Source organism: Anopheles stephensi, chromosome 2 (genome assembly GCF_013141755.1).
Source record: "Anopheles stephensi strain Indian chromosome 2, UCI_ANSTEP_V1.0, whole genome shotgun sequence".
Classification (NCBI taxonomy): Eukaryota; Metazoa; Arthropoda; class Insecta; order Diptera; family Culicidae; genus Anopheles; species Anopheles stephensi.
This window is the reverse complement of record NC_050202.1, coordinates 38,654,878-38,673,332: the sequence shown is the minus strand read 5'-3', so window position 1 is coordinate 38,673,332 and position 18,455 is coordinate 38,654,878. Positions and strand designations below refer to the sequence as shown.

At 40.4% G+C, this 18,455-nt stretch overlaps 1 protein-coding gene across 6 annotated transcripts in view; it reads right to left on the bottom strand.

The window, feature by feature from the left end:
* The window catches only part of LOC118507742 (homeotic protein ultrabithorax-like), a 216,772-nt gene that overhangs the window by 43,090 nt on the left and 155,227 nt on the right, over nucleotides 1-18,455 (bottom strand). The window contains exon 1 of one of the 6 annotated variants that reach the window (XM_036046744.1): nucleotides 11,789-13,358. The exons of 4 other annotated variants lie outside the window; for them this stretch is intronic. In XM_036046744.1, coding sequence (XP_035902637.1) covers nucleotides 11,789-12,428 — 640 coding nt within the window. In that variant the 5' untranslated portion in view covers nucleotides 12,429-13,358. Of the gene's footprint in view, nucleotides 1-11,788; nucleotides 13,359-18,455 lie in introns of those variants that run through there. One more of the 6 variants, XM_036046743.1, reaches the window with a different exon arrangement.

Below are 18,455 nucleotides of genomic sequence, written 5' to 3'. Positions count from 1 at the left end.
GTTGAAGGGACTGTTCAGTGGTGTTACACTTTGGGTCAAAATTTGTCAAATTATTTTTGTGCAAACCATTTCCTAGTTCAGCTATTTCTTCCCATAGTTGACTGTGTTACGAAACTGCACCGTTCCTCTAGCATGGTTCATCGTAGCGTACTTGTGAAAAATGTTCCAGTAAAAATAATGATTTAAAAGTGAAAACAAGTGCCCACTTGTAGTGACTGCAGCAAAACGTTGAAATTACTTGCGGACAAAAATTAACAAAATGATCATTCGTACTGCAATTTATTGGGGTACTGGTGGCCACGATGATGACGGGGGATACCAGGGCTCGGAAGAGTTGTAAATTTGCCGACGGTAAATCGTACACCAGTTGGTTTTATGAACGGAAGTACCGAAAACGATTACGCCGATTACCCATCACCCCGGTTGTAATTATTCATAAATAAGCCTTATCGGATTAACGCTCATCTTCCGACAGTCGGTTGACCAACAGATTCAGTTACGCTTTTCGAAGCACGCCAACAATTGTCGGCCCGATACTCGCATGGACTATGCGCTGAGCTATGACATGAGGTTCGTGTTTATTTGTTTATTTAAGGCTTTACACGAGCCATAGTGAAGTCACTGAAGCATCTCGCATCGGGAATGCCTTTTTATCCAGCAAGGGGTTTCAAGGGCATGGTTTAAAACATAGAGATGATAGATGTGTGCTCGTTGGGCATGGAGATTGGCGCTTACCGGCAAACTCGACAGTTAAGAGCTAAGATGGCAAAAAGATTTCTACCGCAACACCGTACCGTACGACTGTTTATGTACTCGCGCCGAGCCACAATGAAGTGTTTATTACGATGTATTATCGATGATAAATTACGAGCTAGCAGTAGCTACCCACCTATCCACCTTCCGTGTTACAACTGCTGCTGCTGCTGCTGCTGCTTCAGTGGTTCAACAGTTTACAAAATGTGGGTGGATTTACAACTCATTGTATGCTTGGTCGGCCGGATAATGTGATAATTAGTATTTACTGTTGTACATTGCGTGAAGTTGATGGTTAAGCACGTCATGAAGAACATGCACAAAAAAGAGATTGTAATTATAACACTGCACTTCGATATCTTGATGCAGAGGACTCAGAAACAACAGCAAAATTTATTTCAAAAGCACATGCTACAAACTCCCTCCAATAAGTGGCCAAATCCGCAAAGCCAGCTCAAACGGCAGTATCAAATCTGAGTCGCAACGCTATGCTTTTATTTTTAGAACCTTCTGACCTAACGCTATTGCTTGGTTCTAATAATATACAGATCATGCCAACAACAGAATGATGAGAACAGGTTCCTAAATAAAAGTTATTTCAAATGACTGTCTTACTGCAAAGTTCTTCTAAATCGTATTCCGATGTCGTAACTTTCTGACGATGTCATAAATAGCAGGGAATAGCAAGGAACATTATCGCCGGTTTCATGAACACATACGGTTGGCCTTCAAAGAGGCAACAAAACAAAGGTTCCCTGTTGCAGTGGTAATAATGTAATTAAGCAGAGGAATCCAACGGATCACACTGGGTTTCTTTCAAACCGAGCCTAATGCCGGCTCATAGACGAAAAGCCTGAAAAAGCCTCAAACTTCTCTAATTGTAACGTCACGTAAGAAACCCATAAAAAGCAACCATCTCCTTATGACTCCTCAATGACACCTTTCTTTTGTCTGACCGACACACATTCGTAGTGTCATAAAATGGATATGATTGATACTCCGGCAGAAGCCAGCTATTGTGAAAATGTTGCTCTTCGCTGTTGCGTCTCCGTGGCACAAATATCTTGTAGGACCGCATCGAAGTTGCTTGAACGAGAGATTTGTTGTGATGCGCACGGTTTCAAATATGTTGAAATACTGCTTACTTTAAATAACTGATCATAAGGTGTCTGACAAATGCAGATTCTTTCTGTAACACGCTTTAACTGATGAACATGCTTCTCACAAATCGTTAAGAATTTACTATCTGTGTGCGACATTTTTCGAATTCGTTATTGTGACATAAAATACCACATAAATCAAACCAAATCCTTTTCGCCTTTCTGTTTGTAATTCTCTCTATGCAAGGAAAGAATAAGATCGTGATTGAGAATCAACATAATACACCGTTGCTGAATAATAAATTATACCATACAAGTGAAAAATACACCACATGCTTTGTCATTTTCCGAAGCATTATATCAAAGCAACGAGGCTGAACATTAGCTTTATCCATAAAAAAACACATTTGAGGGAAAAAAGTACAAACTTATCAAATGTACAAAATTACGTGCCAATGTGGTAAATTTGACTTAAAATAACGTCTCTGCAAGCTAGCCTACTGGTATGCCTGACTTGTTACTAAAAACTAGCTCTGTGGATTTTTTAATAAACGTCACAACATGTTAAGAATTTGTAAAAATAGTCTTACTTTTTAAATTTTTGCCACTGGCGAAGAGATTGTTTTTACCGCAATCTAAATTAGATAAGCGCGATAATCATGTTTCGACGTAAATCTTAAAATAATATTAGAGAATCACATGCTACCGAACTGGCAACACTGCGCAACTGCCACCATAGCCATCATAATCATTCCAGACTAGCAATTACAGTTTTGATCCCATGGTATCACCGTCCGAATTCGCCTCACGCCTTCCCAAGGTACGTTCCTTCCGCCTTCGCTTGGACCGTGTTGGCCCGATTCCTTCTCGATTGCGTCTGAGGAGCGTTTTTTCGTTCTTCTTCTTGTACCGTCAGGTATTGATTCTCTCCTTGATTTTCGTTTTCACTGGCTAGAGGTTAGGTTATCAATGTTCAATTCTTTGATATTCTGATACTTTTTAGGTCTCGTTTTCAACCCAAACAAGCCTCGTCGTTTCTCGCGATCGGTCGTGCCAAGCACGGCACGTTCGATCGAAGGAGAGGTAGCAGAATATGGTTTCGACCGAGATAAAAAATGCGCCAAGAAGCGGGTAAAACAAGCACCGGTAAGAGAAAAATATCTGGGCCCAAACTGAGAAGGATGAATTGGTTTGCAAATGGATATTTCTTGATTTATCTTCTGTGTGTTCCGTTTCACATTTTTTTCGTCATTCTGCTCATCGGATGTTGTGTGCTATTACATATTTTGGCTCAGATCAGCCAGCCACCAACGGCTCATGTCCCACCAAACTGATCAAGCCCGGCGCAAGGCTATGAGCGAATAACCGGAACATCTCGCCCTAAATAACAAATGTATGGGGAGATAAAATTAGTCAAACTCTAAAACACGAACAAGGCTATACCAGATTGTGTGGTAGTGCTCTGGATGTAGTTTATCGATGTACACGACGCGATCATCATCATCGACTGCATTGCACTGTATCGATGTTAGCCCACCACAAACATCTACCGAAAATGCCGAATATTTGAAGATTTCGGAAGCTTCCTCTGGTACTATGTTCGAAAAACAATCACTTCAGCAACAATTAAATTTATACTAGCAGTACTACACATCAACAGAAATGATCAACCTGTAAAAGTTATCTTTATTGTTTGTATTAAAAAATATGAACTGGTGATGTGTCAAAAACGAAACTAGTTTTTACCCATAGTTTACATCTACCATGATAAAAATACCATACAAAATATTGAGCAAAGCAAAAATTTACCAATTGACACATAAAATACCATTTTTGGTCAACGGTTTTTCGACAATTTTCCATAGATCATGCTTTCGATATAGTTTGTTACAATACACAAAACTGTATGTATTTCAATTAAAAATGCTTGCAAGCAATGCAAATGCGCTCACTGTGCTGCTGCCGACCGAACACCGTGTACTGCTATATATACCACGTTGTTCAACCATGCTTTACTCGCAACACCAGTTTTGCTCCGGTTCAAGCTTTTCTTTACCTTTTTTTCACACACCATCATCGTTAAGGAATGCTTGCTCCACACCCGATCGCCGGGATAAAATTATGCACGAGCCGCCACACTGTCCCTTATTCGCATCTGCTGCACCCTCGTCCACTGTTTTGTTCTCTTTCTGTCTGTTAGTCTGACACCTTCCACACTCGCGTTGGCAACTTTTTCTCCCGGGTTCGCCAACTAGCGCTTCGTTGGGGAGCGTGGTCACGTCACTGATCAGCGGTTGTGATGGAAATTTATTGGAACACAGTTTTATTAATGTGAGAATTTTTAATATTTATGCCGTTTCTTTCAAACTTCTGCTGATTTTACCACACAAAAACTGACATCTGTAATAAGACGTACGTAATGTATATCATCGATTACTATCGATTGGAAAAAAATGAAAGTTTGGAATTTATACAAGCTTACGATGCATTAGCAATTTCGTAGATGTGGACCACCAAGATTGGATTTCGGTTCAGTAGAAGAAGATTGATGTGTGCATGAATTCATAGCGCACCGAACCGGTTGTGAACCCTGGAAATGTTTTGCAATAAAACATATTTCAACATTTAAATTGATTGATGCACAAATGGTAATGTGTAAACAATCAATATTTCTTGGACATTTATCTTTACAGACTTATCTTTGTAACACAATCGTTTGACATACGAAGCAAAACGCATACAATTTCGGTTAAGCCTATTTATGATGCATAGCCAACGTTTTGTCAATACAAGCAACTGCCTCAATATGTCAAATATATACGACACATTAAGGTGATTCCCATTTATTCACCCTGCAGTAATAATGTTGCTAATGGCACACCAGAAATTTCGTTTGCAAATATTTATAGCATGAAGATTGACAAGGACTGATAAAGCAATGAAAGGAAGGTGGGTACGGATGGTGCTCCAAACAAAGGAATAGGGGTTTTTTGTTTCGTTTGACATTTAAACAAATGTATGAAGCAAAACTGTTTTGAGAAAAATAGCATAAGGCGTGATGCGTCAAGAAACTTAAGAGATAGAGGCTACAGACGAGTGGAACAACAGACACGCACAGACGTTGATAGACATTTCCAACCGGTCATCAAGTGAGTACAAATCTATACAATAAGCTGCATTGCTAAACTGATTATAATAATTGAGACCATAAAGGACCTATGGTATTGCACCATTGGTGGATTATTTACCATCACTATTATTTCAACAGATTCGTGGTCGATTGTATCCATCATTTCGAAGCGTTTATGCTCCTCTCTATCTGCTAAACACGAAAACGTAGCACTACGAATGGGTGTACACGCTTACGAAACATGAAGTAATAGACGGAAAAAATGATAATACTCTATGATGGGCAATCACGAGCCCAATAAAGCATTAGCTTTGCCTTTTAAAATAATCACTGTACAATGAAGCACTCGGTTTTGGGCGACGAGATTTGCGATAAATTTTATGCTACATGATAATGGAGCTGATCGTTGCTAGCCACACCTGACTACACCAAAAACATAGTTTCGATGTATTATAAATATGTTTATGCAAGTTCAGGCATAAACGGGCAAGAGGGTTAACATAACGTTTGTTATAACCTTAAGCTGGGCAGTGTTAATTTCAATCAAAGCGCAGAAGAATCGTGACGAGCAGTAGAAATCTTGGGGCGGCCCGGTAGAAGCTGTGACAGCGGGGCCGGTCGTCACACGGCAGGCCCGGGGTTCAGATCCCATCTGGGCCGTTCCTCCATAGTGGGGACTTACTACCCAACTATGCGGTATCAATAAGCCTAGTAAGCTAGAAATGGCACGCCAGACATAAGAAATACTAAGGCCAAGAAGAAGAAAAAAAAGTGAAGAAATTGTCTTCCAATTTCCACTTCGAAAATACCTTATACCGAAAGTACCTTAGCACCCAGACACAATTTTTGAACTTCAATACGGATGCTCAGCAGTGTTCAAACATACCGCTGAAGCTACAGTTTCGCGCGCATAACAGCATGCAAATGTTGAATGAAAACAAATCGTAAATCAAAGCAGCATATCATGCAGAGAATGAGGCATTAAAACGACGTAAAAGAAGCATAGCACGGTGATACATCGATTAGAATAGATGTTGGGAAGTGTGGAGGTTTCAGGAAGCCCCGACTCAAAAGTCCACACAGACACAAAGTTCTTTCGGCTTCAACTTTTTATTGGTATGCATCACAATGCTTATGAGGCGTTCGGGGAGATGCTGATGTATGTGTGCGTGCGTACAACAAGCTCCAAAGCTTCGAACATCCCACAAACACATCTTGCATGAGCAGGATGCAAACATTACAAAAAGTTGGCATCTTGGCGCGATTAAAAAGCTGTTGAACAGGATGTTTTACCTTCGATGCCTTTGTCTGCTTTATCTTTTTCTTACCGAGCTGTCGAACATCGTAAGGAGCTAATTCCCGATTTGAAGTTTTATGATGTGTTGTTATCTTGCTGCTACAATCCATCATCAATCCCTCCGCTCCGTTCGGTGTTTTTACTTGCCAAGCGTGAAAACATTTTTTATGCAGATGGTTATGATTATAGTCGTGCGCACGGATTTCGCATTTCTTCGCTTGCGTGCTCTGTGGTAGTATTTGTATTCGAACAGCACCTCAACCTCGGCACGGCGCTGGCCTTCTAAACATTCCGTACTCTCCCGCTGAATGGGACTTCCTTTTCCGGGGTTCCTATTCACCCTGCACAAGATATTCCCCGCACAACTTCTTATCTTTTCAAGGACGAACGCGACGCTCTGCGCATGCCGTGTGATCCTTTAACCGGAAGCCGTTGAATATAGTTCACTAGTGCAAGGAAATTTTTCACCACCTGACCATTCAACTTTCCGATCGTGCATGCAGAGGAATGCATGCGTCTGCGTATTGTGTTCAGCATTGAGTTATGTTTCCCTCTTATTGAAATGCTGAAACTGATGGTGTAAAAGATGAGGAAAAGAGAAGCACTGTTCTCCGCTTCCATGCCTACATCGTGGCGGTGGTCGGTTTTTGGTGGAATGATTTATTGCATCATTTTTGCGACCGTTTTCTTTCGCCTCTACGGTATCTGCCGGAAAACGGCACCCTTCAATCTGACGTAGTCGGGTGGTTTGGTCGAGAAAAAAAAGTCCTGGGGTCTCATAAAACTCACCATAACAACAATATACCGCAGTGCGCCCACCCGTAGATTCATTAGGGCAATTAATTCAAAGCCGATTCGTCTTCATCGACTAACCCGACCTCCAAATGAAACTGCCAGCCTGTGTGTGTGTGTAATTTTAGGGTTGTTATGTGTTTTAAGTAGCGCCTTTCAGTTCTGATCGTTAATGCAAACTTTTACAAACAGCAGTGCATGTGACGAACTAGCGAGAGACGAAAAGAGGTAGCGAGGGCGAGTAAGAGTTGAAGCACAGGCACTGATCGTTGGGGCTGGTCTGCCAAGATCTGAAAACCATGTTCCAATAACACCAATCATAGTGCCCTTTTGCTACCCTATTACACTTTCATAAAATCATTAGACGACGCATACAACCATCAATACGCTGATGATTACTACGGTGCTAGATCATGCTTCTAAGTAGCTCGTCTAGACCTTACAGCGCCTATTATCAAAACCACGTTAGTACCTTTGGATGATTTTGTAGTCTCAATTAATACATTGATTTCATTGACATTTTATAACCACCACCACCACCACCAAAGCTTGAATCCAATCAGCATTTGAACAAATAGGAGTCAAGGTCTTGCAGTCCCTTAGCAGTTGTTTTGGACAAAAAAAGCTTATGATTGAACAAACCAAAATATAAATGGGTTTAACCGTGCGTTTAAAGATGGGTTGCAATTTCTCGTTATTTGCGATTTCATAAAAAAATAAAGAGCCTGATGGCTTTAGGCTGGTGTGTTGCAAAAACAATTATACATTTTAAATGGTGCCATGAATATTCATGCATGAAATTATTTCTTTATATTTTTAATGCAAAAACGAAACGGAGGGATGTAAAAACATTTCTAGCGAACATGTGCACCCTTACTGCAAGACAGTGTGTGGCGGTTCATGCTTAAAAAAATGTTTAAATAAAAAAAAGGTTTTTCTTTTTTCGATGCAACAACAAATAAATGTTCTATCACATTTACAGAATGTGCTTAAACAGTGCAATGAAAAAACATCCTTGAACATGGTGTAAGCCAGTCATTGATCATTATAGTAGTTTATGGCAAAATGATAGCTGCATAGAAACTGAAAACTGAAGTAAAAATTGTAACTCTGTAATGTTGCGATCATTCCTTCAGTGAAATGTGTGTCAAAATGTTGAATTTCCAATGTGATTGATGTGATGTCCAAAGTGATGTTTGAATTTTCTGTGTATAATTTCTGATAAAATTCTAATAATTCTGACATTTAATAATTCTTATAGGAATGATTCCGATCCGATAAGACTAGTGAAATATTTCACAAAATGTGTACCTTCAAAGTAAAGGTCTTGCTTCATAATTGAAATATGGCATAACGAGTGAATATCTGTCACATTCGCACTTCAGAGAGGAACGATGTCTAAACCAAGTAAATACTTACTTATTTGCCTTTTGGAATCATTGTCGGGCGTAAATGATTATTTTTATTAAATTTAATATAGTTGTGCTTATTCCCAGGTTAACAACACCATCTACCATCTTACGCCAGGTACAAAGTATTAACATGGCTCTTATAGTGCATTAAAAAAACAAATTTTGGGTAACAGAAAAGTGAACATTTCAAAATGCTACTTCGTAGTTATCCTGTTTAATTTACTTGTTTGGGGCGCTCCAACTTCTTGAAGAGTTGTACTGCCATTTCTATATTCCTTCGCTTTATTATTATTACCCCTGGCTGCCGATTACCGAACCAACATTTACAGGGAGGATAACATGCAGACACCGTTTTCCCTTTTGTGAAAAGAAAAGATTGAAATCCTACTAGAATTTATTTCTTCCTATTATACCAGGCCTCGTAAAAAGAGTAGCTGTCCCTGTCGCTCTCTCCCTCTCTCTCTCTATCTCTCTATGTTTCCCATTCCTCAGCCTTTTTCCGTATCATCCCTTAGCAGCAACCGAAAGCAAAGAGCGAAGGATACGATAAAACGTACTATCGAAAAATAAGATTTCCATTCCAGGCAAGATCTGTTACGGACCATACAGAGTGCATTTGTTGCAACAGCAGCAGCAGCAGCAGCAGTACATAAAATATTGTCGAGTGATGTATCCGTTTCTAGGGCTCGACACCGCTCATTTGACACACTAACGCCGACGCATTTCTTTCATAAGATTTCCCCCCTGTAGACGGTATATGATTAAAGATGGAAGAGAACATGACCATTCTTCTCGTTTTCGCCCAGATCCACCATTGGTAGCTAGTTTAGGAAAGAAGTTTTCGTTTTTCATATTGGTTTTTCTTCTTCTTTTTTTTGCTAACGCTTCTCCCTTTCTTCGACTTTCACTTGTGTACTATGAATTCATGTGAACAACTGCTATTTCCTTCCGCTCGAATACATAAGTACGCGTTCTTGAAACATGATACGCCGTCAAGGAGTAATATTATTAGTGGTACAAGTACGACAAATGTTCAGAGATGGCAAAACATCATGTGTAGAGTTTCACAGAGCGGGAAGCACGAAAACATCTTTTTAAAAGAAAAATCGAACGAATAAAACTGCGCGCGCTGTGATAACAGTATCCCACATCAACTTCAAGTGCTAGCATTGCGGGATGACGAAATGAAGATATAGCTGTGTACGTTTGAAGATACAACCGGGATAATGCGTACAGTGCGAAAGCGAAAGCAAATTAATGAACACATACAAACTGAAACGAACTTCCTCGGCGGAGAGTAGGCCCGCTAAGACAAAGCCGGCCGGATCCGATCGCAAAGAACAGCTCAATTTTCTTTCTCAACTGACCGGGCGAAACCCGCTTCGATGAACCCTACCCATTTTCGTCGGTAGAAGAATTCAACGGCACCCGGCACAGCTTGAAATTAATAAAATTTAATCACGTCTTTAAGCGATTAAACTACGTCAATTACAATCAACCCATGCCAGTGGATGAAGAAAGACCAACCTCGGTGGGTTCTCAAAAGCAGAGATTGCATGTCTCACGCCTGCAATGGGTGTGTGCGTTTGTGAGTGTGTGTGAGTGTATGTCTGGATGCGTCCGTTTTTTACGCTTTCTTCAGTCATGGTTATGACGCGGGAGGACGGTATGCGCAGTCAATTCTTTTTCGTAGACCCCGAAGAATGGAAAACAGCATGGACCGGCTTGTTCATTCCTTAGGTGTTGCCTGGAGAAACTACACTGTAATTTTTGCACACCATAACGAAGGCCACAAGGAACGATGTGCATTATCTTTGGGAAACATTCGTAATACAGCTTCCTATTAGCTTGTACACCCTTTTTGTGACATTTTGCTTAAGATCTTTCTGCATGCTAATCAAGGAGCGACTCTTATTATCTTGCAGCTCTTGAATCATTGGTGGTTTGGATTTGGAATGAATTTCTATGTCTTATTGATTTATCCTTGGCAAATTTCTTACGTTAAATTTCGTACATATTTTATACGTGAGTTATTGAATGCAAATTAACCGAGCATGCCCGGGATAGTGCAAATAACTAGGAGGAAATGCTTAGTTAATTTTGTTTAATTGTTTTTTTTGTGAATCTAATTCACAGTCACAATACATGACAATACGGCATCGGATCGTCATACTTAATAAATAAATAAAAATAAATTATTGAATGCAAAATTTTAAAAATCTAAGAAGCACATAAATTGTGTGTTTTGAATTGTTCCAATTCAATTGTTGAAAATTTAATTTACCAAAAACGTTACTAAGAAAATCTCGCAGAATGGTTAATTTTTAATTTCTGATTTCTGGTTACAACAAAGTTTTGAATAACGGCACTAGTCACCTTTTTGCTCTTAAAATTACCGTCATCAATTTTGAACCATTTATAGTTGAATAAAAGTGCAAAATCAAAACAAAAAAAGCCACACTCACACAACAACAAAAAACCATGGCACCAAAACACTTGGCAACATGATCATAAATTTACGCTTAAATTATGGTGCAATGCTACAGGGTCGAAAGAGATGTGCAAAGGAATACAAGATCGCACACGATCTTTCGCACGATGAATTTTCGGTCGGTCGATCTCCAAAGAATGTCTGAAAACTTCTTTATTTTATTACGCGTACGATGTAGTGTATGTAACTCAGAACCGCGTGGACTTTGCGTACACACAATACACAATACAAGTATTTGTGTGAGCCATCGAAACTGAGGTTCCCGTGGGCTTGTTTAGCTCCTTCAAATTGAACCTTTATCGTAGTTAATAACGGGTTCAGTCATATGTCTAACAAAAAAACAGAGAACAGGATATGATGGCTTTTGAGAGGATTAGCAGGTATCCTTTGCTCTTGGACATAAAATTGGTGATTGAAAATTGTTTTTTAAACCTGTTCTGTGAATATGGAGCTCATTTTAGTTGTATTTTTAAAATCGATATTGAAATTGAATCACTTAATTGAAATGTGTGCTGCTACTTCACATTTAGGAAATCAGGAACTATCATATTTCACTTCCTCTAAGACATCTGCGTTATCGTAATAAAAGTGGGTGCTGATGATGTGAAAAAGGTCTACATCTATTTCTGTAACAATATTTATGAATTTTCACACATCCCGTCACACATTTGCTGAGCATTTACTGAACTTGAATACCGCATTTTGCGGAGTAAATCCACTTATTTCATGACTCTTGTGCCCTACTCGGTGACGTTTTTCCGACCTCCCGGTATCAAAAGAGCGTTGCAAACAGACAAACGGATCCCAGCTTACCTGCAATAGCCATCCACGGATAAAAAGTATGATTGGACTGATGTAGTCCGGTAGTAGGAGCAGTTTGACCACCGGTTGACCCAGTTAGTGAACATTGGTTGGTATTCCACGAGCCGGCCACGCCAGCTGCGGCCGCAGCCGAACCAGTCCGACTCACGGGGCTTCCTCCGGAAGCGTCGATATAACCCCCTACTCGAGAATCTGGCGTGCATGCCGAAGGTCGCACCGGAACCGAATTGTTTTGTTGAGCAGGTACGTTACCACCGGCAGCACCAGTAGCCGCGCCATTCGCTGCTCCACTGTTTGCGTTCCACACGTCTTTGTAGCCGTTGGTTGCGTCTGTGCCATTGTTTCCACTGGCCGCTTTCGTACCACAGTCTTTGGAGCTGTAGGAGCCCTCATAAATCTGTTTACACGCTGCCTGTATGCTGGCATCATACGGCGACTCTTGGGCCGTGCGCGTTTGGTGCAGGTGATGGTTCGTATACGGGGACATTCCGAGCGAAAGCGGAAAACCTCGGTAGGCCGCTGCCGCTGCAGCCGTCGTTTGGTCATGATGGGTTCCTGTGGTCGTCATCATGCCGGCCGCTGCCTGGTGCGGATGTCCGTAGAACCCGGTCTGTTCGAAGTAGGAATTCATGGTGTTGGTGGGATTCTGGCTGCGTTGCTGCGTTAAACCAGTGCAGATCCCAAATCACTCCACTAGACGATCTGGGAGTCGTCTTAGATTGTATTATTACCACAAATATGTCTTTCACAAATGTTCACAACAGCGGACAGCGTACAGCTGCCAACAGCCGAATATTCACTCGTTTCTTCGCTTTTTCGCTGCACGATGCGCTTTGTGTTTTACAACACACTTTTGCCCTGTCGATGCACCATCTCGCCAACAGAGAAAGGCAAACGGTTATACTCGGTGTGATTATTTTTACGCTGCAAACAATTGGCACTTTGACACACACAAATTTTATTACCGTCACCAAGACTCTTCTTACGATGCACGGTAATGCACGGGAAACAATCTGTAGAACGCAAATGATTTGCACGATTTGCAGCAAATTTTTGCCTCCACGGAGCTGGACAATTTTTCAAGTCGATCTACTATTGTTTTAGCACCAACCGATTCACACCTACATCGCAATGCACTTGCAAAACACACCAATCGGCACACTCCCGGCCCAGTTCAGCGAATAGTATCAAAGTAGTTAATTGTGTATTTTTATCAGCACTGTTGAACGCCCGACCATTTCAAGCCTACCACTCGTCGTATGCTGCACGGTCCGGTGTGAGGGAGCCTTACGACTCTTGGGTAAAAAACAACTTTGCACCACGTTTGCCACTGTTTGATGACACCAGTTTGCGTTAAACGAAATTACACAATTTTCCACTGAGTTGAGCTGCACTCATTGATCATGGCAAATTTACCATCCCGAGATCACACACGTCCCCCACAATACGAATTCGCGGGAACACGCAATAATAATATCAATAACAATAAACATAAAAGCGCGCCTTGTTTCAACGGGTGAAATTTTTCGAATGAACCGCTTTCGACGAATTCGAATAAAATTTTGTCTTGCAGTCAAGATTCATTTTGTTTGTGGTAATCTTCGTTAAAAAGCCATTCCAGGAGAAAAAGAGACAAAGGGCTGCGGTTCGCATAGCAACGCTCGTGCTATCTTCGTTAAGAGCCGAAGCTGACTTCGGCCCCGTGAAGCGGGATGTAAGACGTGCGCCAGAGCGAGAGTGCACGCGCCCAATGAACGTTAGAGGGGGGCAAAATGCTCTTCATGTTTATTTCCACCGTTGACCGAACTCAACGAAAATCCATCTTTTGGCGAATACGTATCGACGACGATGGGCGACGTACGTCGAGCGCACTGCATTGGAGCGCTGCTTTTTTTCTAAAAACCTCGCTACTTCACATCAGATAGTGTTCAAACTATTTTGTGATTTTTTTTTACACCTTCTCACTGCCGCAGTAAACGCACTAAAGCGTATCTGGCTATTCTTTTCGGACAGTATTGCTGTTTTTCCTCAACTGAACACAGGACAGTGAAGGGTAGAATACGTGTGCATATGAATTTGGGTTTTGTGAGAGTCACACGCGAAGGGATGAATCAAGGTGTCGTCCCAAATCATCCTCCAGCAGCAATTGCAAGCACCAGAAACAATTACCGTTGCACGGAAAAGTGGCAACCAAAGAGTTGCATTATCATCCCTGAGCGACAATAAAGTGTTCAACTGAAGGCTTTAATTACTTGAATGGCTGGCTCTGAATATTACATAAGACTGCTTCATCATCGGTTTGCCATTCAAACTCGTGATCACTACAGTGAAGTGCAAGGTCGGCAGGGACAGTTTCGATGAACGCTGTGCTGAGCGAAATCTTTGCCATTTTAAGCCCATTACTGTTGCTCAGTTGCAGCGGGCTCGAATGGTTAAGGACTCTGCAGCCTAAAAAGGATGAAGTCTTTCCGGCACAACAAGAAGAAAAGACTCAAAACTTTCTCTTTTGCTTGTTCCAGCACCGGCCGTTAGTTTTATGATGCCCGATCTTACGTAACAAGCCTCCCGAGATGCTCTCAGTGTGCTGGCACTGCTGCCGACCATGCCTTCGAAACACTGATAAATTTGATTTATTGCAACTAGGATGATTCCAGCTAGCTTTTCCAAAACGTCCTCATGCATTTTTTTTTGGTTTCTTCTTTCTTTCTCTGTTTTACGGCAACGAGCAACGGCGTACGATGCGTTTGAGCAGCGTGTGCTAGCTAGAGAGCAACGGAAAGAACAAAAGCTACGTTACACCGAAAATTATGAGGTGAAAAATCGAAATATGATTTATGAATTACCTTTTCTTCATTTGTAGAGATGTTCCGCTTACTTGGTCGGTTTCTAAATAATGACTCGTGTACAAGCAATACAATCATCTTTGTGGTGTAAGAGGAGTTTTGTTTTGGCCCTCTGTTCGACAGTGATAAGGCGTGAAATAAGAGTCGCCTCTTTTCATCATCCAATTCAACATGGGTGATTCATCAAAACAGTCAAAGCAATGCTGCTGTTGCTAGTTGGGCTGAAACGGTTGAAAATCCATAGCCTCTTATAGCCAATGAGCAACTACAGAAAATTCTTAACCCCGAAAGGAAACAGCAACACAAAACACGTTGAGAGTACTTGGCCACAGTGTGCTTGATTGAACGACAAACGTTTCCAGTGCCTTTTTTATTACTTCTTTAGACGATGCACTGAATATTATGATCTAAAGACATGTTTAGTCTATAGATGATTTAAAATTCATAAGATTTGAAGTTAACGTGGTTCTGCCGAGTTCACCTGGGATAAGGTGCCCTTTCCCGGTTTGGAGAAGGAAATGTCTCCAAACCACCGAGAATTGTATTCGTTTTGTAATCTAGTTTTCTAGCAAAACGGCCAGGACGTTCTTCACGAATAAAAAAAAACTTAACATGGTTATTCGATCTTGGTTCGATTCGATTCGATAACATGGTTATTCAGAACGATCCCATGTTTTTTTTATTCAGAAAGAACGGCCTATTGCCGTATTGCTTAAAACTAAATCACTAGAATTAATAAAATTCACGATGGCTTGGAGACATTTTCTTTTCCAAACCGTGAAAGGGCACCTGAAACGATCCCATGTTATTATTGCAACAAACATACTTTTACCCAATCTTACCTTAGACAATTCTAATTATAGGGACAAATATGTGCTTAGTAGTTGAACAAAAAGTAGTACAAGCATTTTATTATGCTTTTCAAATAATTCAACAAAAACAGCATCCATTCTAAGGATTCAGTACATGTTGCCACGGGTTGATTGGTTGAGCCGATATAATCTGCCTACTCTCTTTACTTACTTCTCTTTCAAAGTGTTCAAAACATGTACTTTTTTCTTAAATAGTTAAATGAGCCCAACATTCGTTCGATCGCCTCAACATTTCCTCAGAGTAACATTTATTTTTGATCAAAAAGAAAGCGCTCTACGCAATCTTCCCATGATAGCACCAGAGGCAACAAATAACGCAGTTTAACTCTGTGGTAAAAGTGGAAAACGGGTAGAGTGAAGTGAGATTATAATTGTTATATTATTGTTATTACGGCGACCATTGCTATTATTACGAATCATAAACTTATTATCGTCCATTCGTTCCGATTGTTCGCCAGGTTGGTGCGGATCAACCAGGGCACCAGCAGCTAGTGGACGAAGTTTACCGTTAGGGTTGTCCAGGAAAATTTACATAAAATGGTCATACATAGAAAATGAGTTCACGAGCACGAGGTTCCGTACGCACTTACACTGGTTGAACGTTTTCTGGCCAGCGGTGAAAATAGGCACCCTTTTTCGTAAGGTTTGGCCTGGCGTACTCGACACTTGGCCCCTCGACAATTAAAAATGACGGAGTCGTTGGATTGCTTCAGCAGAGCCCGTTGGGTAAACGATACACATGGCTGTGTTCTAGGTTGTCAAATGATGTTCATATTTGCACTCGTCTTTGGTAAGCATGAGTTAATCGCTTTATTATCATCGTCACTGCACGATGACATCATTATTCAGACGCCATCCAGCACTCGGGCGAAAAGTGTCATTTCATTTCAGTTGATGCAAGAAATAGTTCGTAGTCCATCTACACATTCATTGAATGGCCACATCAGTGCTGACACCCTAACATGCACTTCAAGTCTTTTTGTGAAGCATTGCCCTGCGTAAGCTACAACATTTATACTTTTTCCGTTTTACACACGGAAAGTCCTTATTCAACCTGCAAACGAGTGTCGTCTGTACTTCGATGCATTTGTTTTCCTTTATAACTATTTCTTTTATTTATTTCAATTTTTTTCATACATTTTAGCATATATTTTTTAGAGTATAATTGTTTTAAATAACTTGTGCTTTTTTATTCATCATAAAGTTAGGCGGCTCGTATCCGTATTATCAGCACTGTTGATATTGTTGCCTTACAATAAGGCACAAAGCATTTCTTCTCTGCTGTTCGCCTTATCTTTGGCATTGGCCTTGCTTTTGACTAGACGAAAAAAAACATGACGTGAAAAGTGGTGTGTAATTTATTAATTGAACTTTTGTTTTAAAGTGATGTAGTTGTAGAAACAGAAAAATGGGCTTTTTTTGCAACAACCTGCGCACAGTTTCCACACAACAGAGTACTTATTTATAGTTTTACTCTTACATTTGATGTTTTTGTTTTGTACATGAAGATCGGCCTGGCCATATTGCTAAACATTTGATTTAACAAATATAAAAAAAAAAAACAGTAGATCAGAGATGATATTATAGAAAAATAAAAAATAAACTAGTTTTTATAGCACTGTGTACGCCCATTGTAGTGTTACATCGGCAATATTGTGTCTGAATTTTTCTTGAAGTATGTATCCAATAAAATATGAATGCACAAACTCAAGATGTTTTCGGACATTTTGAAAATGGTAGTTTGTTTATTAGTAATTTAATGGTTAATTTGTTGTTTCAAGTTATTTGATTTTAAATCTCAATCCAACTGATGGTTGCGACCAAAACATGGTTGCTTAATCAATTGATTAATTTTACTAAATGTAAAGCGCATAGCACACCGATGGTAAAATATCAAGTATAAAACCGTAAGCAGTAATCCACTTGAATCCGCACCTCCTTGTTCGAAAATACAGCATTACATACCATCCTACATTATCTGTTGTGCCACAAATATCCCCGTAAATCACACAATCATAATCCACAGCTCCCAGATTTCCTTCGAATAGCTATAAATCAAATTTACAAGTGTTTACAGGCAGTTTAAGCTATAAAGACACTAATTTTGTTATCGTGTCATTAAAACAGCGTTTCTTCTCTGCGATTTATGGAAGGAATGCCCGTGAGTGACCAAAGTAACAGACGTGGCCGTCGCTACGTTTATTGTCACACTTAAACGATCCGTAAAATAAAAACACAATCGTTGGCACCGGGAGCTACCAGCGCGTCGTAAAACCCGTGAACCGAAAGTCATCAAACAAAACTCTAGGGTACTTAAATGAGGAATGGAACGGTGCGCTCATCGTCTGTCAAGGTTTGATGCTTGGTGGTTGTTTTATTGCCATTTTATGATCCAATTTAAGTAAACCTCCCTAATTGCTGGCCTAACAGTATTAACGAAGCACATCATAACCTCGCTCATCTGCGTTACAAGTAGCACCCGTTCGTCTTGATTGATGGTGGCTTCATGTGTCAAACTGCATTAAAATCAATATTTATGGACAATCACGCTAGGTCATGTTTTTATAGCAAATAAAACACGAAAAATATTTGGGAAGGTACCATCCACTTGTTGGGTAACATCGACACACAGCCTGACTAATCTTCCTTCTTGAGCTATTCTATCTTTTCCATCTTACTGGTCAATATGCACTGACAATAATCTTCCAATGCTATCCTTTAGGATTGATTCTAATACATCTGCGTGCGGAAGGATACTCTCTATGGTCTGTAGGACCATCTCAAATATTATCGGGTGAAGAAGAGAAACTCAAAACAATGTGCTAAGACATCATCATTATGCTCAACGAATGGGTTGCAGTTAGCTGTGAGTTTTATTTCGCTTTTACGACTGTTTTATGGCAAGTTTTGTTTTTATGACCGCTTAATTTTATGTGAGAAATC